Source organism: Pseudopipra pipra, chromosome 16, assembly GCF_036250125.1.
Source record: "Pseudopipra pipra isolate bDixPip1 chromosome 16, bDixPip1.hap1, whole genome shotgun sequence".
In the NCBI taxonomy this organism is placed as follows: domain Eukaryota; kingdom Metazoa; phylum Chordata; class Aves; order Passeriformes; family Pipridae; genus Pseudopipra; species Pseudopipra pipra.
In genome coordinates this window covers 14,655,836-14,683,329 of record NC_087564.1, presented here as the reverse complement: position 1 = coordinate 14,683,329, position 27,494 = coordinate 14,655,836, and the positions used below count along the sequence as shown (strand labels likewise).

The window sequence follows — 27,494 nt, the reverse complement described above, 5'->3', positions numbered from 1 at the left end:
GTGACCACAATGGCACAGCCTTTCCTTTTCTCTTGGAAAATCAAACTCTTCTGCCACCCTGAAAGACACCAAACTTTGGTGTTAAATGGACGGGGGGACAGGAGTGGCTCTGCCTGTCTCTAAGGAATCAGGGCTCTGATTTCAACTCCAGTGACAATTCTCCTCATGCAGGTGATTGTTTAACCATAAAAAGCCACAATTAGATCGTTTAGAAGGCTAAAAAAATAAAGTTTTTTTGAGATCTGATGAGCAGAGCACCTGAACAAAGGTCTGGGGCAGCTCAGAGCCTTTTAGCAGTTCAAAATTCACATGCTCTTACTTTTTTTGTACTTTAAAGGAAAAAAAAACATATCTACAGGTATAATAAGTGAAATGAATGCAACTGCAGGTTCTCTGGGAATGATACTGGAGCCCTGGGAATAGCACAGGAGCCCTGTTTATAGGGAGTTTCACATGGATCCCATCAGACAATGCAAATACTGTGAGTAGGATATGGCTGTGGTTGGGCTTTGGGTCTTATTGGGGCTGTTTCGTCTGTAGGACAGGATTGTCACTCTGCTTCTAGTTAGGCAAGAGGGAAGGGGATCCAAACAGCCCCTAAAGATGAGGAAAAAGTCACTTAAGGGAGGGAGAAATTAAACCAACATCAGTATTTCAGTGGGGCACAAGTCCTCGGGGCTGTGACCTGGAGCTCCTCCTGCTCCAGCTCCTCCTGCTCCACTCACCCGGGGTTTTATTCCATTTCTTTATCCTATTTCATGCATTTCCATTTCAGACAAGTGGGTTTCCAAGCCTGACATGTTTGGTTCCCAGCAAGGTGTTCCCAGCTCTGGCTTTTCAAATTGAAGCCCTCTCTAAAACAAGAAGTGGGTTGGGATCAGGTTTTAGGGAAGCTCTGAGACCTGACCCTGCTGATTTCTCTTTTCCCCTCTTATCTGGATAAATAACAGTGGGTGCAAAAGTAGTTTGATCTGCAGCCCTGCACTTAATCTTACTCTGCAATAAATCTTGTGCTGAACTGATAAAATACTTCTAAAAGCAGCAGGGATAAACATGGTGGGGTTTTTGTTCAGGTTTCCAAAGCAGAATTGCTATTATCAGGAATAAGACAATGTCTGTGTGCTTCTCTCACACATATGTGTGTGTGTTTGGAAGCAAAAAGGTTTATTCGTACCCAGATGTTTCCAATTATTTTCCTAAAACAGTTCCCTCATTCATGCTCAATTTGTGAAACTCCAGTTCCCCCAAATCTTTTTTTTTTTTTTTTTTTTTTTTTTTTTAATGATTTTTATTAGTCCTCCCAGCAGCAGGAACCAGCAGCTCTGGGGGTATTTTGCATTCCTGCAAATCACCACTTACTACTTGGATACTGTTACTGTTAGGTGAGGACTGGTGGGTCCTGGTTTACATCCTGTATCCCAAAATGTTGCCATCCTCGGCCCTACCAACTTGTGCCACCAGCTTGGCTCTGTTTTACCTTCATCCTTGGGCATGGTGTAGATCCCAAAAGGGGAATCTGTAACACCTTGAGATGTCCAACCCAGGTTGGAAGGAGATAACCTGCACTGAGCCCCTATTCCCATTACTCCAGAGGGAAACAAGGAGAGTGGCCTCACTGGTTGGAGCAAGGGATTGGGTACAGGCTGGATCTTGGTGGTTGTGGTGCCTTTGTTTGCTCTCTTTACCTTAATAGGGAAAGATTTGGGGTGATCCACTGCTGACACTGGGGGATCTGGAGGTGGAAGTTGTCCCAGGAGAAAGGTTTTGGATGAGAGAAGGGTTTTTGGTGTGTTCTTTGCCTCAGGCTCCCCCCTCCCAAAGCCTGTGCTGTCCTTAACCCTGCTCCCAGGTGGTTTGAGCACGTCAGCATGCTGGTGATCCTGCTGAACTGCGTCACCCTGGGCATGTTCCAGCCCTGCGAGGACGTGGAGTGCCAGTCGGAGCGCTGCACCATCCTGGAGGTGAGGATCCCACCCTGCCCTGTGTGCCTGGGATGGGTGGAGTGGAGCAGGGTGGACCCCTGTCTTGTCCCTTTTCCCCAAGATCCAGCCATGAAAGCATTTCCCAAGATGGTTTTCCCAAGAAGCCACACTTCCTCAGGCAAAGCCTCCAGGGAAACCTGCTGCCATGGCCTTGGGGGAGACCCAAAGGCTGACTGGGACTTGATCCAGCAAGATCCTTTCACTGCACACTTAATAAGGGAAGGGGGGCTCAAAAGTGGGCAGCCAGCTCCCACTGGGGTCGTTAAAGACTATTTAATTACAAAAGTCATGGCTGCCCCATCCCTGCAAGTGTCCAAGGCCAGGCTGGACGGGGCTTGGAGCAACCTGGGCTAGAGGAAGGTGTCCCTGCCCACGGCAGGGGGTGGAACAAGGTGATCTTTGAAGTCCCTTCAAACCCAAACCATTCTGGGATTCTATGGCCAGTTCCATGGGGAGTCTCCCCCTTGCAGTCCATCAGTTCCACCCCTTGGATTTGTGCAGTCTGGTCTGTGCCATGTGGCACCGGGGACTTTGCCACTCCATTCCCTCCTACGGGAACAACAGAGCCCGTGCCTGCTCTGCTGCACAGCAGAGCCCCCCAGCTGGAGCACAGCACTGCCGGGTCCTGGGATAAGTGACCTTTGGGAGGTGCATCCCAGCCCCTGGTTGGCCATGCCCAGCATCCCACTGGTCTCTCCTCCCTCTCCTGGCAGTGCCCTCGCTGCCATCTGCCCGCAGGATTGGGTTTGGAAGCACATCCCGGCAGCATCTGGTGTGTGGGCTGCACCTTGGCACTGGGCTTCCTGCAGCAACTCATTCCTCAGGCTGGGAACCAACCTGCCGTGTTCCCAACGCATGACATCAGCCCAGGCAGGGATTACCATGTGCTCAGCTCCTTTGAATCCCACACGGATCTGCTGCTTTACCTCCCTTCGAGTGTCCCAGCCAGAGAGATCCTTCATGGAATCCCAGAGTGGTTTGGGTTGGAAGGGACCTTAAAGATCCACTTCCCACCCCCTGCCGTGGGCAGGGACCCATTCCACCATCCCAGGTTGCTCCAAGCCCAGTCCAACCTGGCCATGGGGACTTCCTGGCAGGTTTTCAGGCAGAAAAGGGCTGTGAGTAAAACCACCATTATCCCTCCCCCTGTCCCAGCTTGCAGGAGGGAGTGGAAGCCACAACACAAGGTGGAAAAGCCTGAACTTCTTTATGGAGGCTTTTGGATGCCAGTTATTAAATGAACTGAAATAATGGAGCAAAACTTCTGTGGAGTTTATTAAGGGAAAGGTTGGTTGGTAAAGCTGACAGTCCCTCTCCAGCTCTCTTGGAGCCCCTTTAGGCCCTGGAAGGGGCTCTCAGGTCTCCCTGGAGCCTCCTCTTCTCCAGTTGAACCCCCCCAGCTCTCCCAGCCTGGCTCCAGAGCAGAGGGGCTGTGATGTCCATATAGATTTATCACTAGATGAATAAGAGCTGCTGACACTTCCCAGGCACTGGACTGACCCAGGAGCTACACTCAGGGGTTGCCACCACCCACGAGGTGCAGCAGCTTTTATTTTGGAGTTGGGAGGTGGCACTTTGGTGCCAGTGCTTCACCAGCCTGTCCATGGAGTGGCCACATGGTGGGAGCACTGGGGTCTCTGCTCTGCCCGAGTCCAGAGCGCAGCAGAACTGACTGTGCCCATCTTGTCCCGCTCTCCAGGCTTTTGACGACTTCATTTTCGCTTTCTTTGCGGTGGAGATGGTCATCAAGATGGTGGCCCTGGGGATCTTCGGGCAGAAGTGTTACCTTGGAGACACGTGGAATCGCCTGGACTTCTTCATCGTGATGGCAGGGTCAGTAAAAACCTCAGCAGTTTGCTCTTCATGGGGGAAAAGCAGGAAAACCCCAAAAAGCCAGACCTGTAGGTTGGCCTGGCTGGTTTTCATCGTGTTTTGTGAAGGCTCAAGCCAAAGCAAAGTCTCATAATTCTTGTTTTTCGTACCCCACCTCATAACCACGCCTGTTTTTGGGGTGGGTTATGAATATCAGGCAAAAAAAACCCAAAAAAGCCCAGAGCAGCTCGGCCCTGCTCCTGCTGGGACACCATCAGAGGGAGGCAGGAATTGGCCAAACGAGGAGAACTGAACCCAAAATTCTGGTTCAGAAAGTTGAAATCCCAGTGGAAGGAGCTGGCCAGAATTTCACCCAAATTACAAGTGCATGCAAATGCCTCCTGTAAACTCCTCTTGATTTACAGTTGAAAACCATCTCCCACAGCTGCTGGTTTGTGCAGGATGTGCTAACAAACAGGTACAAGGAGGATCCTGTTGCTTTTGACACCAGTTCCCTCACACCCACAGGGAATAACTGAGTGGACTAAAAGCTTGGCAAGTCTAAAACTTTTTTTCCAATAAATAAATGGCTTTAGAAACCTTGGGCTCTCTTACCTGCTTAGCAGCCCCTGGGAAGGGATATAATGCTTTAATTACTGCCTCAGCTCTGAATTCCTGGGTTTATAATGACCAGCCTGGGGTTAATTAGAACATCCTTGTAATATGTTGGGGCATTTTTCCCCTTCCATTAGTGATGTACCATCCCCACTGCACTAATGGAGTTTTGTTTTGCTCCCTGTTATTTGTCTGGAATACAATTAGGAATGGCCTGAGCGGTTTGAATAAAACATGAGCTCTCCTGAGCGGAGCTTCCTTTGAACCCGTGTGTGGTTCCAGCCCAGGAAGGAACATCAGGGACAGCAAAAGAACCAGTTAATGATTTTTTCCTGCCAAAGCTGCTGCTGTGTTTAAGCTGCTGTTTAAGTGGGGAGGGCAGAGCGAGGCTGTGGTGGACGGGAGAACTCGGGATCAGAATTCCATAACCAACGGTGTTTCCCCACGCTGGATGTGCAGGGTGGGCTCTCCTGAGGGGTGAGCAGAGGGTCATCCACGTCATCACACAGGTCATCCCAAAAGCAGGAGGATGACACAGCACAGGGAGGCAGAAGGGCTGAGCCCTCAGGGGCAGGGTTGGCACCAGGAGCTTTGCTCTCATAGCACCCGGGATGAGGGGGAAAGTGAAGCAGTTGGGTGGTTTTCCTGGGCTTTTCCCCACCCTCCATGGCTGGAATATGTTTCAGAAGGATGAAAGCATCAGAAGCACCAGGAGACCCTGCAGGGAAGCCCTGCTGCTGGTCTGGCATTACTCAGGTTGGAGATGAGGAGAGGAATAACCACTTCTACAGCTGATCCTGGGCAATATCCAGATGATTTTGGTGTATTCAAGCCATACCTGGGATAGTACTTCCCATCTCTCAGAGGAGAGGCTGGACTGGGAGCTGGGCTGGCTGGTAACACTGATGGAGGACAAGGAGGAGCTGTGCAATGTCTGGGCTTCACCTCTCCCACCAACACCCTTGGATCCAGTGTCTGCTCCTAAAACTGGAGGTGGTTTTAGCAGGGAACACGCTACTGGAATAACAAGAGCTGCTTTTTCCAGCAAACAGATGGATGTGATGGAGTTATTATGAGGCTTTTTCTGATAAGAAGGGAAACAAGTGAGAGGCAGAGCTGCCTGCTTTGTTTGTCCCGTTCTGTCTCCTCAAAGGAGCTGATTTGCCTCACCAGCCACACACCAAAGAGAGCGGAGGGTGAGCAGGGAAACTACAAAATAAACATATCTCCTGCCTCTAGCAACAGATTGTGTCTGAAGTTTGTTCCAGCTCTGAAAGCCCTTTCATGTTTTCCTCGCCTGAGAAATGTGCCCTGGAAAATTTCAAGCCGAGGGGAGCTCGGAGCGGCTCCGTCTGTCCAGCAGCCAAGTTGAAAGCATTTCCTCAGCATCAGGAATGTTGTTCACAAGAGCTGAAACCAGAGAGGTTTTCTTGTGCATCCACTCCCTGGAGATGTTGCAGGCTCCCATGACGTGCTTTGGACATCTTTTAACTTGACAGCTGAAGGGTTGGGAGCTGCTGGTGGCAGAAGACACCCTGTGCCTCCTGTTTTTCAGTGCCCAGAGGCTGTAAGGAATCACCTACCAAGTGCCAGCCTGTCGGAATTTTCCAGCTCCAGCAGGTTTCTGTTGGACTTTTCCAAGGTATTCTTGATTTACAGGTGTGATCTGAGAACAGGACCCCGAGCTTGGCCTTGACAAGGAAACCTTTGACCGTTTCTCTGCTTGTAGAAAGTCCAGTCTGGAATCCAGCAAGTGTTTCAGGCTGGCTTCAGTGGGTAAATATATATCCCCCCTGAGTCTTACTTTCAGATCCTAAATGGAATATCATGGAAATCCAAAGATTCAGGGTCAGAAAGTCCATTTCCTAGAGCAAATCCTGGATTATTCATCTTTTATCAGCTCCTCTGAAGCTCTAAGGGCCAAGTTAAAGTGAGGCTCCAGGAGCTGGCCCTTCAACATGCTAATTTTGGACGTGGTGGTACAAACCCAGCTCCCACTGGAGCATTTCCTACTCCTTTTCCATGCTATAGGAGCTCACAAGCTGTATCAGTTGCACTCAAACCCACTTACTCAGCCACCTGATAGATTGGGAATGTGCTGCCCTGGGGCCAGGGCAGTGAACACATCCAGGCCCTGGCACTGCTCATTTTGGGGACTTTAAACAGCACTTTGCTTATTCCTGCAAGGTCTGTTGTGAGCAAACACCCGGGGCTGGCTCCAGACCCCTCTGTGCGGGTGTGAACGGGCATTCCCATGGTTTTCCCACTGTGTGGTCCTTCATGGGGCACTGGGCTGGTTCCCAGTGCTCTGCTCCAGCTTCACAAACACACAGGAGATTTAAAGCCTGGTTTTGTGCCGTGCTGAGTTTTGAAGCTTTTAGAATAATGGAATGATTAAGGTTGGAAAGGACCTCTAAGATCAGCGAGTGCAGCCGTCAGCCCGTGTCCTCAGCGGGTCCTGTTCATCAGATTTGGCTCAGCTCCTGCATACAGGCTGGAAGGTGGGTTGGATTTATGAAGACTCACTAACTAATCCAGGAAAAGAAAATATCTCTGGAAGGTTATCACTGAAAACAGCTCAAAATCACCAGAGTCTCTGCAGAGCAAGGTGGGGGGAATGGGGCAAAGTCACCTCAGTGTGACACCAAAGAGCTCCAGGACAAAGCCAGAAGAGAAGCAAACATCAGAACATCCAGATACTCCTAATTAAACGGTGTGGAGCAGGGCAAGGCTTCAAGTACAAAGTGCAAAGCTCCAGCAGTGCAGAGCATGGGCACATGGGCAGTGATGAGCTGGCCCGAAACCAAACCTCCTCTGCCTGTGCCCAAAATCCACTCAGCTGTTGCTTCCTGATGGCACATAAGGATTTTGGTCCATCCTGGCTGCAGGAGGCTTCTGTGGAAAATCTGAAGCTTCTGCAGGGCCTGGCTGCAGCAGTTCAGCTCCCATTTGCCTCTGTCCTTCCATATCTGTTTGTTTATTCAAAAGAAACCAAAACAAAAGCTCATTCTCCACGGGATCCAACAGCTCACTCACAGGGTTGCTTTTGATGCTGTTCTGTTATTTGAACAGGCGTGGTGAGAGATTTGTGACATATTTACAAGTGTTTCCCTGTAGTCAGACTCATAAATTGTAATTACAGCCATGCTAACTAGCCATAACCCCATTAAAAAAACAACACTGCACACATTTGCCACTCATTGCTATAAAAGAGCAAGAAAACTGACTTCACTTAACGTCCTTCCCAGCCTGGAAGAGAAATGTTTATGGCAAATGGAGATGAAGCATGAAAAAGAAAATGGTCCTTTAATAATCAAATGGAAATCAAACTGCTCCAACGTTGTTTGTGAGCTTGGATGTTCAGTTTTTGTCGTGGTGGGGGAGATGAGCTGGTGTGTAAATACTCTGGGGTGCTGGTGGGGGGGATGTATCAGGAACATGGTACTGCCTTGGAGCTGCAGTCACCTCCCCAGGAAGGCTGTGGATGTGCCACTGGAGTAAAATAAACTGATGGAAGAGGAGAGAATCAGGGAGCAGATATCTGGGGGCTCCCCCTCTGCCCTGAGTTCTGTGGCCCTGACTTTGCAGCTCCTTGTCATGCCAAGTCACAGAATGATGGAATGGTTTGGGTGGGAAGGGACCTTAAAGATCATCTCATTCCAACCCCCTGCCATGGGCAGGGACACCTTCCACTAGCCCAGGTTGCTCCAAACCCCATCCAGCTGGCCTGGAACACTTCCAGGCACACGGTGCAGGAATTGCATCCACCGATGCCCGGGAAGAGCCGCGAACACGGAGTGGGGGGATTTGCAGTGCTGGGCTTGCAGACAGCAAGAATTCCAGGCAGCCCCATTCCCAGGGCCCCGGAGTGCCCTGATCCTGACTGCTCCTCTCCTCTCTCCCCACAGCATGATGGAGTATTCCCTGGATGGACACAACGTCAGCCTGTCCGCTATCCGCACCGTCCGGGTCCTGCGGCCGCTGCGAGCCATCAACAGGGTCCCAAGTAAGTGACCCTTCCCTTGGCACCACTGCCAGGCTGGGCAGGCACAGCCTGGGCTCTGCCAGGCTCATCCCCCTGGGAATGGGGCTGCCGAGACCAAATTGATTGATTTTAATTTTTAGAGATCGTTTATTGCCGTTATTAGTGTTAGCAAAGGGCGGGGGAATAGATTTTATGCCCGGGGCCCAAATTTTTGTGGCTGCTTCCCAGCGTTTTCATGACTTCTCTGAGGCAAATAACCCCCTGCTCCTTGTGTAAACTAAATAAAGTTCCTATAAAGGAAGGGGAGAGGTCAGTCCTCAGAAGGATCTTCTTGCCCTGGTGGGTTCATTTTCCCTACTCAGCAGTTTGAGGTCCTTCTGTGGCTCCGTGTTCAGGATTAGCAGAGCAGGAGCCTCCATGTGCTGCTAAAATTTGCTGTCATGTAGAACAAAATTGGGTTCATGCACGATAGGAAGTTCAAGTGGCCCCTAAATCCATTTTCAAGTGGCTTCAGCTGCTTGTCTTCTAAATCCAATTTGAAAGACGACCCAACAAGTTGAAATAATTTCCTGCCGGAATCGGCCACCGCTGAGCAACCCTTTGCAAGGTGCTGGTTTCGTGGAGCTCCCATCAGCTTGCAGCCAAATTCCACTCCAATCAAAATGCAGCAGGACTGTATGGAAATCATAGAGGTCCCTTGCAAAAAAAAGAAAAAAAAAAAGGACATTTCCTGCATTTCCTGTTCTTCTTGAAAGCGCTTCTGAATGGCACAGCCCCACATCCTGCCTGGATTAATTGCCCGTCGTGTCGGCACTTCCAGGGACAGCAAAACAACCTCCCCCAGAAGGCTTTTGGTTCCAGAGGAACATGTGAGGGAACAGATGGATGTTTACTCACAGGAGTCTTTGAAGTTTCTCTCTGAACTCCCAATTCTACAGGATTTTTCTTGAGGGGGGAAAAAAAAGAAAAAACAACTCAAATCCGTGACTTCGGCCGTGACATCGTCAGTTCAAAACAAGACAAAAAGAGGCTGAAAGGGAGCATGAAACCCCCTCTGGAGCTTTTGTTTTCCTAGGGAGGTTTTGTCACCAGGGTTTCAGAGCTGCCCCAAAGCACAACACAAAGTTTCCCTCTGGGATTTGGAGCCCAATGGCTCCGTGGCTGGAGCAGAGGGACGTGGCACGTGCTCGGCTCGGAGGCTCCAGGCTGAGGTGAGGATCAGGCTCCCTCTGGAAGTTCTCTAAATCCATGAAACCCTTCAGAGCTCTCCCATGGAACAGTGGGAGTCTCAAGAAGGGAATTGGAGGGTTTACACGCCTGTTAATCCAAACACCTCCACATTCAGGTGAAATTTGGATCTGTGGCCAGCTTGTGGTTTTTCTTCCTCAGGACCCTGATTGTGAAGCTTTGAACTGAGCCTTTCAGGCTCTTTCTGCTGCACTTCCCACGGGATTTTTGGTTTGTGGTTTTTTTTTTCAAAAGACAGGTGATAGAAAATATTCCATTATTTTATTAATATTCCCTGAGATCCAATGCAGTGAGCTCAGCCCAGGTTTGGGGAGGAGTTGCCTGGTTTGATGAGCAGCTGGGCTGGGCTCACACCACCACCGATGTCCTGAACCAGTGCCAGGGCAGGATTAGTGTTCTTGGAGATATCTCTGTTCCTGGAGGGAGGATCATCACAGCCTTCACTTGTTTAAGAGCCACCAACTCCATCCCCTCTGAACACTGGGAATTTTACTGTTTCAGACTGATACAATCCCAAGTCTGCATGGAATGGGCAGTGACATTCCTCTATTTTATTGCATTTTTGCTGTTTCTGGTAATGAAAGAGTTACACTTTCAGTCTTTCATCCATGAGGATCTACAGCTTAGTCAAGGGATTACCTTGGATATCCAGCACATCCCAGCCAGTGGTGTGGCAGCAGCTCCTGGTCAGCACCATCCATGCCATTCCCAGCACCAGGAACAGGATTTTGGCCTCAGGGACAGACACCCAAGGACATGGAGCACAACAAATTCCAGCTGGGTCAGGAGAGACAAGTCTGGTGGTCAGTCACCACCCAGGGAAGCAGGGACCCTGGAGAACTCCCCTGGAGATTTATCCCTGCCGTTCCTGGGTGCTTTCCTGGGATGCAGCCGGCACTATTAGCTCTTCGCTTCCAGGCACAATGAAGTCACCCACAAGATTATTTCATTTCAATTCTGTTTGGTAAGAAAAGAAAGAAGAACCCCAGCCAATAAAAACATCGTCTCTATTAGAAATTATTCCTTGAAAATGACTGGAAAAATAGAATTCCTGCAATTTATATCTTTGGCAGGGGCTGTAGGTTGGGATTTTTTTTTAGCAGTGGTCACTGAGGTTTTTTTCAAATCCACTTCAGTGCTTTATTTTTATTTTTCTACCGTGTAGTTTCAACCAGGCATCACATGGAATGGGAATGAAAAGGAATCCTGAGCCTTGTTTCAGCCTAAGTGATGCTTGTGCTCTTTTCCCATGGCACACTTGACATTCCCTGAGAGGCCGGAGCACCCTGAGCGGGTGAGGAACAGATGGATTCAATCCCGAGAATGGTGCCACGGAACAACCCAAAATACCAAAAGTAGCTGAGCAGAAAAAAGTTGTCTGGCACGGGAAGATAAATTTTAACCATTTTTGGATAAAAAAAGAGCAAGGATATTAGTGAGAGTGTGGGGAAAAAAAAAAGAAAAGCCCGGCATTGTCTTTCCAGTGGGAATTAAGTGAGTCTTTTCTGCTTTTCCAAAGATAGATTTGCAAGGAAAGCCTGCAGGGCTGTGCCGTGGGATGTGCTCCCAAGAGGCTTCGATGACAACAAAAGTTGGGAATAAACACTAGGAATCAACTCCCCCCCTTTGCCTCCAGCTCTGGCTTTCCCTGTGCTCAGAGCTGGAGCCGAGGCTGGCGCTGTTCCCTGTGCTTCCAGGGCATGGAATTTACCATGTCCCTTCCCTGCAGGGTGGCACTGGCACCAGGGCAGCACAGGGATGGGGTTTGGAGGGTGGCTGGCACAGGGCTGGGCTTATGATCACAGGAGAAGTTGGGAATCAAACATTAGGAAATCACCCTCCTTTGCCTCCAGCTCTGGCTTTCCCTGTACTCAGTGCTGTTCCCTGTGTTTCCAAGGGATGGAATTTGCCATGTCCCTTCCCTGCAGGGTGGCACTGACACCAGGGCAGCACAGGGACGGGGTTTGGAGGGTGGCTGGCACAGAGCTGGGTGCCAGGACCGCAGCTCCTCTGAAGAGGCATCCGCTGCCGGCGCCAGCCACGGGAAGCTGTGCCGGAGCCAAGGCACAGCTGGGCACGGAGACTCTGGGAGGCTCCTGCCCTGGGTGCAGAGGTCGTTCCTCACACCTAATTATTTATCAGCACAGATTTCTTGGCCTGGCTGGTCCATCCCCTCGTGCTGTGCTGACAGGGTGGTGGCAGCTCCAGTCCCGCTTGGCTGCCTTGGATTTCCGCTGGCGGAGCTGCGCGAGGAGCGGGATGAAGCAGCAGGACAGGATTCCAGCTCCTGCCAGCACTGCCTGGGAAGGGTTGGGATGGAGGGGTTTGTCTCTCCTGGAGACCCTCCTCATCCCTGAGGTCTACAGGGCTGCAGCCCAGCATTGTGGAATCAGCAGGAGAGGTGTCGGGCGTGGCTTGGGAGAGGCCAAGGTGGAATCTGATGGGGAAAGGAAAACTCCGTGTCAGTGCCACTCTCCATTCCCACAGGATGACCGATGGAGAGCAGCATCCTGCCAGGCAATAGGGAGGGAGAAAAGGCTCCACAAAGGCAGGCAGACAAAGGTGTTTGCAGAGGAGAATTTTAGTGGGATAAAATCTCCCACCAGCAGCCACGTTGATTCCCAGTGCCGTGAACTTGAGCCCTGCTCCCTGTAGAGCGTCAGGATCCCGAGGCTCAGCTCAGCTTCCTGCTTTTTTCTTTTCCACAAGGTAGCATTTGCCTTTGTCTCCTGCTCTTTTTATTGATGGCTGGTCGCTGTCTCAGAGGTTCCTTTGACCTCCGTGGAACTGCTGAGCTGAGAGTTGTTATTCCCTTTTTATTCCTGCTTTATCCTTTGGTTGGAAGGTGCCCTGATGTGTGAGGCAGGGCAGCCCCCAGGTGCCAACCCCCATTCCTGCCTCCTTGTCCAGTCAATGCTGGAAGATGCCAGGGTTTGCTGAGGCTCTGCAAGGTTCACTCATTCCTCGAGTTGGAATATTCAAGGTGGAATATCTTGCCTGGAAATCAGCATTTCCCTGGCAGCAGGGGTGCTGGGGGAGACCAAAGGTTCATGGAGAGGTGTGGGACTGCTGGGAAGGTTCCCCCACAGCCTACACAGGAGGAGGGAAAGGAAGCAGAGCTTTCCTTGGAGGAAGAAACATTATATCCTGCTTTGCACCCTCAAAAAAGTAAAAATTTTCCCTGTTTTCCAGTCCTGTGGCCAGCAAGGAGAGGAGGAAGAGGAGGAACTCCATGGGAGAGGACTTGCCCACCCTGTGATCCTCCCACACCAGGCTCTGTGTTGCTTAGGGAACAACTTGTGTGACTCATGAGAGATGTTTGATATGTTTATAAATACATATTTTGACAGTTTCTCCAGAGGCTGATGGTTCCTGGGGGTGTTTCCCCAGGAAAAGCTGTCTGGCAGCTCTGCCCATGTTTGTGTGTCGTTGAGTGCTGCTGAAACATCTGAAAATCCCACCCTTTGGAGATGTGCTGTTTGTTCCCATTTCCTGCTGGGCCTTTTGCTCTCTTTACCTTCCTTTTCAGCCTTAAAGGTTTAGGGGAAAATATCAACATCCCAGTTTTTCTCCCCAGGATGCACTGGCTGCACAACCAAGCTGGGAATGGTGGTTTTTTCCCATCAAGGGCTCTTCTAATCCATTTTTTTTTTTCCTTCCACCCACAGGTATGAGAATCCTGGTCACCCTGCTGTTGGATACTCTGCCTATGTTAGGCAACGTCCTCCTCTTGTGCTTCTTTGTCTTCTTCATCTTTGGGATTGTGGGTGTCCAGCTCTGGGCAGGGCTGCTGAGGAACAGGTGTTTCCTAGACAGGAATTTTGCAATGTAAGTACATACAGCAAAAGAAACAAAACTCTCCCCTTTTCTCTTCCTTCCTCTCTCCTGCTGGAGAAATCCCAGCGCTCGGCAGCTCCAAGCGGGAACTTTTTGTCCGACAAAAAAAATCCACTTGTCAGCAAGTTCCTGAGGGGTTGGAGTTGCACCTGAAGGACAGTGGTGGTGGTGGCTTGGATTATCTCTGCCTGAGGAAGCTGAGAGCCCTGACTCTGGGAATTTTAAGGATTTAGATCAAGCAGAAGGATTACAGCTCTCCGGGAATTGCCGCTTCTCCGAGTGGTTCAGGTCTGGGGGTCACTGAGCACACCCCAGCCCCTGGCAGGGGGTTGGGAGATGGGAGATGCTGCTGGAACGCACAGATAAGTCTCTGTAGGTATATTAAGATAAGAAGCTTGATGTGAAAGGCATTAAAAGCATTTGTACAGGGCTCTCAGTGTGGGACAGGCATCAGGGACGGGCAGCACCTGCTGTTTTCGATAGAATTGTGGAATCATTAAGGCTGGAAAAGGCCTCCAAGATCATCAAGTCCAACCTTAACGAAGCAAACTTTAGTTTTGGTTCTTCCAGGCTTGGCAGCTGTGTGGACCAACATCTCTGCCAGCTGTGAGGGTGCTCCTAAGCCTTCACTGCCCTGGGGAGCCTCACCTGGGCCCCCCACCCACGCCCTGCCCCTGGCCCAGCAGCTCTATTTAAGCCCAGCAGCTCTATTTAAGCCCAGCCCTTGGCTCTTAGTCCTGGTTTGGGCTGTGCTGGTGCTGTGCTTCTCTCCAGCTTTTTGTTCTTGATGCCTTTGGCTCCTGCCTGAGCTCCCTGGAAGAGTCCTGGGTCTGGTTCATCATTTGCCATGTCTGGGGCTTTCCCTGGTGCCAGCCCTGCTGTGTTCAGAGCCTGTCCAGGGAGGTGCTGCTGGCACTGGGATGGCTCCTGGCTCATCCCATGCCATGGGACACCCTGGCTCTTGCTGCTCCCTCAGCAGGACACCAAGCCTGGGCTGTTCTGCCCCTGCCCCCTCAGGGGTGTCAGAGCACCTTCAAACCCACCAGCACAATGAACAGAGGAAAGCAAAGTGCAGCCTTCCAGCTCCCATGGACAGGGAGCTCCGCCTGGGAAAACCTGTCGGAGACTGCTGAGGATGTCAGTGGCTCAGAGGTGAGGAAATGCCTGAGACCAGCTATTTAGGGCAGCTCTAACTCTGTAAGAGGAGATGGAGCCTGTAATTACATCTGTGTGTAATCATCTGCTGTCTACAACTTGTATTGTCTGGAAGACAAGCAGAGATTGTCCCTGAGCTCTACCCCAGGTCCTGCTCCTGCCTCTCACTGCTCAGTCCCGTGGCCCTCAGCTCTCCAGGCCTTTCCCTGTCCTGCAGACCAGCTCTGGTGGCCCTTGTTCCCCCCACCAAAGATGCTGAAAGGCAGAAAATCAACAAGCCAGCCGTGAGTGTGTGTTCCCACTCCAACACCTTGATGCTCCAAACTCTCTCCTGCACCCCCAGCTGGTATTTGCTGGTCACCAAGACCCTCCAGGCTCAGAGGAACCCCTGAGACGTTACTTAAAAGCCCAAATTGTGGTGTCAGAGCTGTGCTTGGGTGGGCTGGTGTGAGCTGTAATTAGCCCCGGTGAGTCCCTCTCGTCTCCTCGCCCGGGTTTTTAAACGCTGTGTGATTTTCTGCAAAGTGGAGCTTTTAAAAATGAACCACGGGGGAAAATGTTTGCTAAGTACAGATATTAAGCAGGCAGTTATGTAATGGCCATTAGCAGCATCAAAGGCAGCCCAGGATTTTCTTATCAGGGTCTTGCTCCCAGTCAAGGGAAGGCAGAGTCGGGCTCTGGGCTGAGCCATGGGAGCTGTTTCCGAGGAGGTTTGTGAGGAATCTTCTCCTCCTCCCCTTCACCACAGCTCTGAGCTGCTCCCTGGGTCCCTCCAGCAGCAGGTAGTGGGGGATTTGGGTGGCTCTGCACAGGTCCTGTAGAAACCTTCTCCATCCCCCTTGAAAGTTGGCTGCCTCAAGTTAAAGCAGCTATTTTTAAATGCAGCACATTCTGACAGAAGTTTGGGGGCTCCTTTGAGGTGCACTGGAAATATCTCCTTTCTCTCCTGGAGAATTGGAATGTCCTGGAGAATTGCAATATCCTGGAGGTTGTTTAAGGACTCCCAGTAGTGACTTTGAAGGAATTACAAGCAGTCACTGGGGCTGTTGCAGTAGTGGGGTGGCAAAAAATGACCCGTGTCCCTTGTGTTTGGGACGTGGGAGAATCTGCCACTCCTCACCCTGCCCTGGAGATCAGAGAGATGTTTTGGAGGTCTCTGGTGGCTCAAACACCTCCTCAAGCCCTGGGGAGCTCCCTGGGACAACTGCTTGGAATAGCATTGCCAGGATAGTCTGCACTGTCTGTGAGTGAGGGCAGTGGGAGCTGGAGCGGGAATTCCACAAGGACTTTTCGGTTGGTCTGGTGTGAAAGAGGAACTCGTTCTGCCTGTGTGGGAAGGGTGAGCAGAGCCAGCAGTTTCTGTGTAAGATCTCTGGGATGTGTGTATCCCACACAGCCCCTCTGGCTCCCTCCTGCCCTCCCGAGCTGGGCTCTGTAAAGGGAGGAACTGGGTCACCCCCAGCTCATCTGGGCAGTTGCTGCTGGGGTTGTGTTGTTCTGCAGAGCAGCATTTTCCAGTCCTGGAGCCTTTCAAGGAACTCAGTGGGTTGGAAGGAGGAGAGGGGAGAGGGCTGTGAAGTGCTCTGTGTGTCTCTGATGCCGCAGGACAGTTCTGATGTGAGCTCCTCAGTCTGAGTTAACTCCAGCTTGTGCTTGGTGTCGCTCTGCCTTTGGCTCCTGGGCTGGTGCAGAGCTGGGAGGAGGCACAGGTAGCTCAGTTTGTCTGAAAGGGGCTTAATTGCTCCTCCTGGCTTTGCTCTGTGCTGCAGTGCTGGTTGGCAGCAGGATTTCCTCAGAGAGCAGCTTCTACCTGCAGGGAACAAATCCTGCTCGGTGCTGAGTTTCTTCCACCTTTTCCCTTTCCTCCTCTGCTCCTCAGAAAGCTGGAGCAGGATTGTGCTCAGCACACACACACACCAGGCTCCAGTGGTTGTAATGTCCTGCATGGGATGGTTGGGGTGGGAAAACTGTGGTTGAGGGCAGATGGAACAGAGAATAATTCCTTTGGTGTGGAAAGAATGGACTTTCCTGTTGTTTCTCCTCCACATGAACATGCTCAGCAACAGAGAAAGAGAAATCCATTGCAAAGCTGCAGAGGAAGATGTGCAGAGGGCAGCTGGCTGGGAAAGGGGTGTTAATCCTCTCTAATGTGATAACAAATCCATTCTGGAGCTTTGTTTCTTCTGTCTTTTCCCCACAGCACCAGAGTCTTGTCATTAATGGATTCATTAGCACTAATAAGTTATTTGCACCCTACCCATTGGCAAGTAACAGGGAGGTCAGGCTGACCCTTCCTGCACGTGGAGGTGGAGGGTCTTGGCAGAGAGAACTCATTTATTTAGTGGATATTGGGGATTCCCTCATTCCACATCACTCCTGTTTCTCATTCTTGCTCTCCTTCCTCCTTTCCCCTTTTTGGTTTTGCTAGAAAGGTCTTCAAGCAGCAGAGCTAAGAAAAGGTCTTCAGTTTGCCATGTTTGCTGTGAGTTGATGTGTCCTTTCCCCTCTTCACTTGGTGGTGGTGGAGCATCTCCTGGGTGTGGATCCTCCCCAGGCAGATGGGGAAGGATCTTGGTGTGCTCAGGGAAGAGGGAAGGGCTTGAAAAGGACTGGGCAGAAAGTGGCCCCACACACGACTGATTTTAGCCTGTCACAGGGAAAGTTTTAGTTTATAAAGCCAAGCTGGGCTTTGTTTTCCTGGTCCCATTTTCCTCCCACAGACACCAAAGGCTGTTGTTCTTATGGCTCTCCAGGCAGTTTGTGCCCAGCTCTTCTCTACTCAGCTTATTAGATCCCAGCCCAGGGCACTGGCTCAGGCAGCCCAGGGCTCCTAAATGGTGATTCATGGCAGGCACAAAGCCCCAAATCTCTGTGTGTGTGGCTCATCCAGGGCCATCCCAGTTGCAGTGGGATGGGAGGGGGGTTGATCCTGTAGTTCTGCCCCTTGGGAATTATAAGTCACTTCTCGGGTGTCTCCTCCTCTCCTCCCTCTGTTTCTTCTCCCAGGTTTCCCAGCTGTCTCTGCCAAAGTCTGTAGCACTCCCAGGCACATCCCTGAATCCCAGTGTGTTTTAATCCTTCACAAGCCTCTGTGTTACCTCCCTGTGTGTGACAAACTGGTGCTTGTAGTGTCTGATCTTCCAGCAAACACTGTCCTGTGGAGCTCCCGGCCTGATCTGCAGCTCGGTTTATATGGAAATGTCTCGGTTTATGTGGAAATGTCTTCATGTGAGACCATTTGGTGGGAGGGGAAGGGAAGGCTTTCAGGCAGTTCTGGAGGAAAAACATCTTTGAAGTTGAAATCTCAGGCATAGAAACAGGGAGGGTGATGTTACAGCTTTGTCTGGAGGTGTGGGAACGCTGTGCAGTGGGAGGGGAATAGCTGCCGAATACAATCCCAGCCAACAATGCCCAATTTGTTCCTGAGGCTGGATTAACTCTCAACACCCATCTCAAGTAATTCATTGATGGAAGAGAACCAAATTCCCCAGGAAAGTTGCTCAGGGCTGATTTCCCCTCAGCTCTGCCCTGCAGCAATTGTTCTCTGCTTATCACTGAGTGACTCCTGCTTGACTCAAGGGTTTTGGGGAGCAGTTTCAAGCAGTTTCATGGAATAACACTGGTTTGGCACCAGTTAGAGCTGAATTTATTCAATAGAAAGGTGCATTCAGAAACAGATAAAAATAGAGCTGTCCTGTCTTGAAGAATTACCTGCTTATCTTCTCCCCACATCTTGCTTGCTCGGGTAATTTGTTTGGTGCCTTTCCCTTATCTCCCGATGATTATGGGGCATCTGAGATCCCTGCAGCTCGGAAAAGTGGATAAAGCAGTGGATAAAGTCAGCTCTAGGGCAATGCACCTTCCCATTTTGAGCAGTGCTTCAGCAGGGAGTGCTGCTGGCTCTCACTAATGCTGAGCAAACAGCAGGAAAAGTCCTGGGCTCTGCCTGGTCCCTGATCTGGGGCAGCACTTGGGCAAAGGCACATCCCTGCCATGCTGCAGTGACAGCACTTGCTTATCTGGGCTGTAACAGAGTCATAAACTTTATCCAAGGCAATTAAATCAGAGATGCAGGAGGCACATGGTTCCCTTTAAATGTTTCTTCCTTTTCTTACGGAAGTGCAGAAGGAATTCAGGGTGGCCTGGAGCTGGGTCTCTCCTTGTAGAAGTTCAGCTCCCTCATCAGAGACATGCTGAGGGGCACATTTGTTGGAAAGCTGCTTTGCCATCAGCTGTTCTGAGCATCAGAAGAGTTACCTTAAAATCCTTGCATACAAACAAAAACTTCTCTAGATTTTTGGGAAGCACTGCTTGGATTTTCTGTCTGAACCCTCTCATTTCATGCTTTCAACTGCCCTGTTTGGGTGGGGAAACTCAGGCTGATCTTTAAGTGGAAAATCACTGGTGCCTTACAGGATGAAAAAAGCTTTGTAGATGATTTTAGGGGCTGGTATCTCACAGAATCACAGGATGTGCTGAGTTAGAAGGGACCCACAGGGACCATCCAGTCCAACCCTCAGCCCTGCACAGAACCATCCCCAAGAGTCACCCCCTGTGCCCCAGAGGATCATCCAAACCCTCCCAGAGCTCTGGCAGCCTTGGGGCTGTGCCCACTGCCCTGGGGAGCCTGGGCAGTGCCCAACCAGCCTCTGGGGGAAGAACCTTTCCCTGAGATCCAACCTGACCCTGCCCTGACACAGCTCCAGCCATTCCCTGGGTGCTGTCCCTGGTCCCCCCAGAGCAGAGCTCAGTCCCTGCCCCTCCTCTGCCCCTGCCCAGGCAGTTGGAACTGCAGTGAGGTCTCCCCTCAGTCTCCTCTTCTCCAGCTGAACACACCAAGTGCCCTCAGTGTCCTCACACGGCTTCATCTCATCTGGGACTTGCTGTCCCCGGTCTGGTGGGGCTGAGGGGCAAAGGAGAGAGAACCCACCCAAGCCAGGGACAGAAAACAGCACCTTTTGCTGCTGCTGAAACAAGGGATGAATCATTCCCTCTCATTTTTCCTTTTCTTCCCCCTCCAGGACCTACAACCTGACCTTCCTGCACCCCTACTACCGCACGGACGAGGCGGAGGAGAACCCCTTCATCTGCTCGTCGCACCGGGAGAACGGGATGCAGAAGTGCTCCAACATCCCAAACAGGAAGGAGTACAAGGTGGAGTGCACCTTGAGCATGGACTCCTACACCCCCAGTTTGTACCACCCCGACTCCAGCAGCAGGAATTCCTGCATAAACTGGAACCAGTATTACAACGTGTGCATGGCGGGGGACGTGAACCCGCACAACGGAGCTATCAATTTTGATAACATTGGATACGCCTGGATAGCTATTTTTCAGGTAGGATTCTCCCAGATCATTTGATTTCTCTGTTTCTGTTGGGTTTGTCACCTTTTTGCTTGCAGAGGTTTTGATAAACACCTCTGAGGAGAGAGGAATTTGTACCTGAGTGAAACTGTGAATAGAGACACGTGGGGTAAAATTGCACCACAAATGGTGCAATTTGGAGAGAATAACTTTTTTTTTTTTTTTTGGTGCATTTTAGAAGAGGAGGAGAATAATTCTTGAGGCAGGGAAAGGTAGGGCAAGTTGTAGCTCTGCAAATCAGCTAAATCCCAGGGATTTTTGGGAGTAGGGTCTTTCTTGCGTCAGGAAACCGAGAGTGTTGTTGAAGTTCTTAAGCAAGATTTAATTTCCTTCTAAAATGCACGAACCTGATGACGTGAGTTAGGCCTGGTTCTAGAATTACAGGATGATACTAATGAGCATGGTGTGCTGGAAGGAGGAAAAAGCTGTTCTGGCCAGAACACCTGTGAGGAGATGCTGCTCACATGGAATTTGGGCCTCTCTTGATCCACACCTTTACAGCTCTTCACTGCAGACCAAAGTGCTTCTGGCTCAGACTGGGGGAGCCTTTACAGGTGGCAAAACACTCCAGCAACTGAAGTGTTCTCAAAGCATTTGTAGCTCTGGAACACTGGAGAGCTCATCCACACAGTGCAGAGCCTCTGGTCTCCTAGGGCTGCCCAATTTGAAATGATCCATCTATTGTTTTCCATTTTTAATTGGCAATTTCTGGTTTTAACACATTTCTTTGCTCTTGGCTGGATGCCCTGTTTTATTTAGCCCTCCTGAAGTGCAGGTGACATCTATTCCTGAAGGAGAAAAGAACTCTCCTTGTAGTTTTGTTAATGATGAATAATTACTCATTCAGAGCTCTACATTTAATTTATGAATTTTCTTCCAGTTTCATATTACACCATGAACTTTAATAACTTCCAGTTTTCACCTGGGAGTTGCAAAGCAGTGAGTGTTTGCTCTGAGCATCTTGTCTGCTCTCTGCTGTCACAGCAGCTCACCTTGAATCACACTGCTGGTGGTTCAGAGGCTTAGAACCAGATCCAGAAGGGCTCAGGCAGATCCCAAATCTCTATGAGGCTGTTTCTGAAAATGCTTTGATTCTTTCCTGGAATTGGTGTGTCAAGAGAGGAGCTGCTGACTGGTGATGAGTGTTGGATAAAGGAAAGAGGAAAATCAAAGTAAATGGGACTCTGGCTGCTCTGGAATTCTGCTTTTCCTCCAGTTCTTTGGCAGAGCTGATGGATGTGCCCAGGAGGTCCTGTCTGACTCCCACCACAGGCACCAATGTTCTTGCAGGGAGAGGGCAGAGGACAATGGATTGTGCCAGGGCACTGAGGATGACCAGGAGCTTCCTTTTGACCTCCAGAGCCTTTTTTGCAGGCTGCAGGTTTTCATTTCACCTTGGAATTTTGTTTCCTCGGCCGGAAGTGTGCAGCTTTAACTCTGGGAAGAACAAACCAGCCCCAGGAGAGGTTTCAGCTGATTCCGTTGGGCAGAGCAGAGTGTCTGGCAAGGTTGGATATTGTATCCATAGATCATTTTGGCAGCTGCCAAGAGGTTTATGATTGGGTTTAGTGCTGCTTAGGCCATCCAAATGCTGAAGAGGATTTCCAGCCTAAAATTCTTGTTATGTCTTTATTCCTTTTAGAACCGAGGGCTCATTTTTAGAAGCTGGAAATGCTATAACTCCAGGTAAAAAGGCAGCTGCTGGGAGCAAGGTGCTTGCTTAACTGGGGTGTGGAAAGAGTAAATCATGACTGCAGGAGGTGAGATGCTAAATCAAAACAATTGCTGTGAGCAGAGAACATTTAACAAATAAAGCTATTGAGCTGTGCTCTCATTACATTTAATGGTTGAAGCTGGGGAGCACCAGGTCAGCAGTTAGATGAGGCCTCAAAGTAAGTAGTGCAGAAAGTACAACTGATGGGTTTAGTGGCTCAGGAGCTTCCCTGTGAATTGGTGTGGAATTACTGGCAGAAAGCACTTGGATGAGACAGGCCCAACTGTCCTGATCCATTATTCTTCAGGATAATGAATCCATGGTGCTTTGCAGGAGTTATAGTGTGGAGTGTGAACCTTAAGGTCTGGCAAACCTCCAGTGGGCATTGTGGCAAGCTGAGGACACAGCTGGATGGAGCATCCCTTGGGATTTGTCCCAAATGAGGTGGAAATCTTGTTGGTTTGTTCAGCCTGGAAAAGTGGTGGCTTTGGGGTGACCTGATTGTGGCCTTGAAGTGCCTGAAGGAGCCACAGGAAAGATGGAGAGAGAGACTATTTCCAAGGGCCTGGAGTGACAGGGAAATGGCTTCACACTGCCAGAGGGCAGGGTTAGATGGGATATTGGGAAGGAATTCCCCCCTGGGAGGGTGGGGAGGCCCTGGCACAGGTTGCCCAGAGAAGCTGTGGCTGCCCCATCCCTGCAAGTGTCCCAGGCCAGGTTGGACAGGGCTTGGAGCAACCTGGGCTAGTGGAAGGTGTCCCTGCCCATGGCAGGGGGTGGAACAAGATGAGCTTTCATTCTGTGATTCTAAGATCTCGTGTGGTTTAAGAGCTGGAAGATTCCAAGCACAGTGACTGCACGTCATGCCCAGGAGTCTCCAAGGGCACAGACTGATGTTGTTCAGACCACAAACAAACCAAGCCAAAAGCAGGTTTTTGCCAGGGAAATCTGAAAGTCTCTGCTCCAGAACATGCTGCAAGTGGTGCTCCAAGGTAGCAGGAGGGGCAGGCTCGCTCAGCTGCCAGGACTGGGATTCCAGCAGCCAAGCTGAAAGACATTTCCCTCCGTGGAGGTGATCCTGAACTTGCAGGTGGCAGCAGGACACACTGAACAGTGAAATGAGCTGTTGACCTTCCAAGTAGAAGAGTAAGCCAGAGGCACCAGACAGGAGAACAACCCGGTGCAAATCAAAACATCTAAAAGTAATAAAGGCAATGGCTGCACGTCTGGGTGGTGGGAAGGACAATAATTCCTTATGTAATCCTGCAAATGATTCATGTCTTGGTTCCCCTCATTTGTTGTGTAATAAGCTAATTCGTGTATATATTTGTTACGAAGGCACGTTCGATGGCAAATTATGTGAACTAATTAGCTTATTACAGAATAAATGAAAGGAGATGGAACCTAAATTAACTGTGAGGTTTGGCATGATATTAAGATCCCTTTATTGCACATGAATTTCAGCCACAGCAATGTGAGCAGTAATTACAGGTACTGTTGTCACGCTCTGGATGATGAATTAGCCACCTAACCAAAGTCCAATTTAATTGGAATTACTGACACTCTCAATGGAGCCACCAAAGCTCTGCCACCTTCCACCAGCAGGCTCAGGGTGGCCAGGCCTGAACGCAGAAATATTGGCCTGGGTTTGGGGTGACAGAGTTTGGGAAGAGGAGATGATTTCAGCTGCTTTGAAAACCACAGAACCATCGCTTGGATGATTCTGTGTATGATTTGTAGGAAAGCAGGACCTGTACGAGCACTTTACGATGCTTTTGGCAAAACTAGTTGGAGGAGCAATAACCATCAGCAAGGCAGAACCAAGAGGAGATGAAGGGAACACGCTGTTCCTCTGGATGTGGTTGGTAGGACTGAGCCTTGAGAGCAAATGTGTCAGAAAAAATTACATGGACGTTTCAGGAAATGTCTGTGTGATTCAGGAAATGTCCATCCAACACAAGAGAGATTAGTCTGGCAATTCAGAGGGGCTGGGACTTGGCTGGTGCTGCTGAGTGACCTTTCCTGTGGCGTCTTCCTCACGTGTATTTCGGAAGCAATTGCATTTTCTAAAGGGCTTCCTTAACAAAGGACCCTCTTGGAATGAATCCCTGGGAGCAGCTCTCAGATTCAAGCTCCTGTTGTTCTGAGCACATGTTGCCTCTCCGAGGTTTTGCTTAGGAAGACATCCCAGTGAACGAGTTAATCAAGTCATCCAAGGAACACAGCTCCAGCCCCGGCGAGGGCATTCTCAGAGGACACTCCTGCAGTGAGCAGCCCCCATCCTGCTGTCAGGGAGAAGACAAACCCTGGTTGTGTGCAGGAGAGCTGGAGACAGCCCAGCAGGCGCACGACATGATGCGAATGCCCAAGGAAGGAAAAGCTGAATCGCCTTCCAAGGAAAGTTGTCCGGAAAAGAGCGGCATGAAAGGAACCGTCGGCTGCTGCAAGAGCTCAGGGTGTTCTCAGGTGGAGAACTTCTCCTGGCACCTGGGCTCACCAGAGGTGTGAGGGTGTCACATCCATGAAGGTGTGGGTAACCCACATGTTTGGGATGGGAAAGTAGGGAATTGCTTCCACCCAATTCCTCCTTCATTTGTCCTCCGGTGGACACGTCCCTCCGGAGGCGGTGGCAGAGGAGGTGTGACAGCTGGCAGTGACAGCGTGTGCTGCATGAAGAGCCCTCTTGTCTGCATGGGAAGGTACCTCTTCTGTGCTCCAGCCTGTCAGAAAAGCCCCTGGGAGCTTGTGGAAGCTGTCTCAGTCCAATCAAGGATTTGTTCATCCTGACCTGGTGTTCTGTGCTGACGAGGAGCTCGTTTTGTCTCCGTGGTGCTGACTCTGCACCCCAAGCAGCTGGGCCAGCTGAGCAGGTACAGAGCTTGGGGGAGATCTCAGCTTTGGAAAGACAAAGGCTCATTTGTCTCCTTTCACTGTCGTGTGGTGCCCTGATCTGTTCCACAGCCATTGCCCACTTCACGTTGTGTCGGCTGCTGCTCATGATTGAAATCCTTCCCTGAGGGTTCCTTTATCACCTGGAAATCTTTCAGCTAACACTCTAGTGGGAAGAATATCTTCTGTTTGAGTTAAAGTAAAAATTGTGTGTTCTTCAATGCACTTCTGCTGTGGCCAAACACAAGAATGAGCTCAGGGTCCCTCCTTGTCTGTGCTGTCACTCAGCCAAGAAAGGATCTTGTCTAAGGAGATGGGAAGCACAAACCTTCAATCTGAGACCTACTGGCAGGACAGGATTGGCAGAGGCATTCTTAGAATCACAGATGGTTTGGGTTGGAAGGGACCTTTAAAGCCCATCCAGTCCCACCCCCTGCCATGGGCAGGGACACCTCCCACTAGCCCAGGTTGCTCCAAGCCCCGTCCAACCTGGCCTTGGACACTTGTAGGGAGGGGGCAGCCACAGATTCTCTGTCAGTTTGAAGCCATCCCCCCTTATCCTATTCCTCTGGGATCCTACTTAGTCTACTTCCTCCTGGCTGGGCTGTCAGGACCTTTTTGGGGGCCTGTTTCTCCATTGCTGGGACCTCAAGACACCTCAGCCAAGCCCTTTACAAAATTCCAGCTCAGAAAGTGTTTCCCTAATTGTCCAAGGATCCTAGTAATGCTCTTGCTTGCCTGTCTGCTGCAACCTCTGTTCTCCCACTTCCAGTAGTCTTTAAAAATTTGAGAGAAGAGCCAAAAGACACTGGAGCAGAAGGAAAAGGGTCTGAGGTTTCCAACTGCAGTTGTGTTTGTGTGTGCAGTGTAGTTTTTAGCCCTGTTTTTAGAAGGAGCTGTCACAGTGGGTGCCTATGTTTTCAGTGCTCATTGAGTACATAGTTTTTTGGCCAAAAGGACATTTTTTGTCGAATGGTTCATTCTTTAAATCAGAGATATGTGTCACCAGTGCTTATCTGTGCTGGATTTGGCAAGAAAATAGTTCGAAGCTTTTCATTTCCACTGCTTCAGGATGATGCTTTGTCACTCAACTTGAATCTGGTTTAGATCACTGAAAATATTTCCCTCTAAACCGTGGGGTTCGAGTTTTGTTGGTGTTGCCTTTTTTTTTTAATTTGGTCAGCCAAATAAACATCACTTTCTGCACTTGAAGAGCTTTCATGCTGAACAACCCATCTAAAAATATCCAGCCCTTTTAAAGCATCTCTGAGTGTGCTTCCAAGAGGATTAGTTGCTTTTGGAAAATCTCCTTCATTTTGAAGGTTAGAAGGAATTGTCCCAAATAGCACAAGTCAGAGAGGCCACCTTGATCCCTGGTGTGGTGCACTAACCTGGGGGTGTTGGAGGGACCCAGAAAACCTTCTGCAGCCTCTGTAGCTTTGGAAGAGTTTCACCCTGCCTCTATCGTGGATTCTCGTGTTTAGAGTAGGAAGAGGGGTGTCTTCAGCAAGCCATGACCTAAACTGGAGTCCAGTGAGGTGATGAGAAAGCTGCTGGTCCTGAAGTACATCAACAACTGACCCAAGGGAATGGCTGGAGCTGTGTCAGGGCAGGCTCAGGTTGTATCTCAGGAAAAGCTTCTTCCCTCAGAGCAGGGTTGGGCACTGCCCAGGCTCCCCAGGGCAGTGGGCACAGCCCCAAGGCTGCCAGAGCTCCAGGAGGGTTTGGCTGATCCTCTGGGGCACAGGGTGTGACTCTTGGGGATGGTTCTGTGCAGGGCTGAGGGTTGGACTCGATGATCCCTGTGGGTCCCTTCCAACTCAGGATGTTCTAGAGGTCTGTAGTTCTTACAGGGAAATCTTGGTTTGGTTTGATTGCCCCAAACCTGCTTCATGATCAGCTGCTGCTGCTGAACCTTGTTCTGTGAGCTTGGGAGAGGCTCGTGTGCTGAGCCAAAGGTTCAGCTCCTTCACCTTCATGTCCCAGACTGTGAGCTGGTGGATCCATCCAGGAGAGCAAGATACACCCCCACACACTCTGATTAGTGTGAATGAGTAAAGCTCAGACACTTGGACGCCTGAAATGTGTTTGGTGTCAGAGTTCTGCACGGGGGGCTCCCTCTGTGCACCCTTTGCCTAATAATCTCTAATATATAATTTAAACAAGTTGTGAGATACACTCATCTATAAGCAAGGATCTCAGTCTGGTTTTGGTGCCCTTGTCCTCATTGCAAACTCTCATCTTTCAGCTTTGCTCTGCTATAAAACTGATTTATGAGGCTCTCTCCCACAGTGGACTCGTCACTGCTGAAGCTAAACAGTTAAATACATTCCCTGTGCAAAAGATACTTTACACAAACAGTGGAGACAGAGGCTAATTATGCCAGTAAATCAAACCTCATGAATATGGACTGAGGTGGGATTTGTCAGAAGCAGCAGTTGTCTGAAATCAGTTGTCTGAAATTGGGAGGTTTTTGCTGCCAGATGAGGATCTTGCATTATTTAGTGTGAAACAGCAACAACAACTCACCTTCATTTTGTAGCAAAACCTGGGTTTATGCTGGTTTTAAGCCCATAGCTACACTTTCGTGTGGTTTTGGGCCACCAACAACAGCATCTCACTTTATTACACACTTTATTGTACACTTTGCTTTTCAAGATCCACTGAGAACTGGTAGCACTGACCATTTATGGGGAACAAATCTGAGAGGTCAGGAGTCCAAGACATGCAAAGATGCCCAGTTTCCTTTTTTTTTGTCTTGAGAGCTACTTTTTAGAGCAGATTCATGCTTTGCAAGACTCTCAGTTTATAGAGAAATGGCTACAATGAGCAAGCCCTCGAAGTGAAAGGAAAAGCATCTGTTCAGAGGACATTACTCAGTGTAATAAAACCT

The 27,494-nt window shown here is 50.0% G+C and overlaps 1 protein-coding gene across 5 annotated transcripts in view; it reads left to right on the top strand.

Annotated features, from left to right (window-relative positions):
• Window positions 1–1,825: 1,825 nt before the first annotated feature.
• CACNA1H (calcium voltage-gated channel subunit alpha1 H) overlaps window positions 1,826–27,494 on the top strand; it is a 115,457-nt gene continuing 89,788 nt past the window's right edge. For all 5 annotated transcript variants that reach the window (XM_064673347.1, XM_064673350.1, XM_064673349.1 and 2 more), the window contains exons 1-5: window positions 1,826–1,961; window positions 3,682–3,815; window positions 8,318–8,415; window positions 13,311–13,470; window positions 19,656–19,971. In XM_064673347.1, coding sequence (XP_064529417.1) covers window positions 1,869–1,961; window positions 3,682–3,815; window positions 8,318–8,415; window positions 13,311–13,470; window positions 19,656–19,971 — 801 coding nt within the window. In that variant the 5' untranslated portion in view covers window positions 1,826–1,868. The remainder of the gene's footprint in view (window positions 1,962–3,681; window positions 3,816–8,317; window positions 8,416–13,310; window positions 13,471–19,655; window positions 19,972–27,494) is intronic.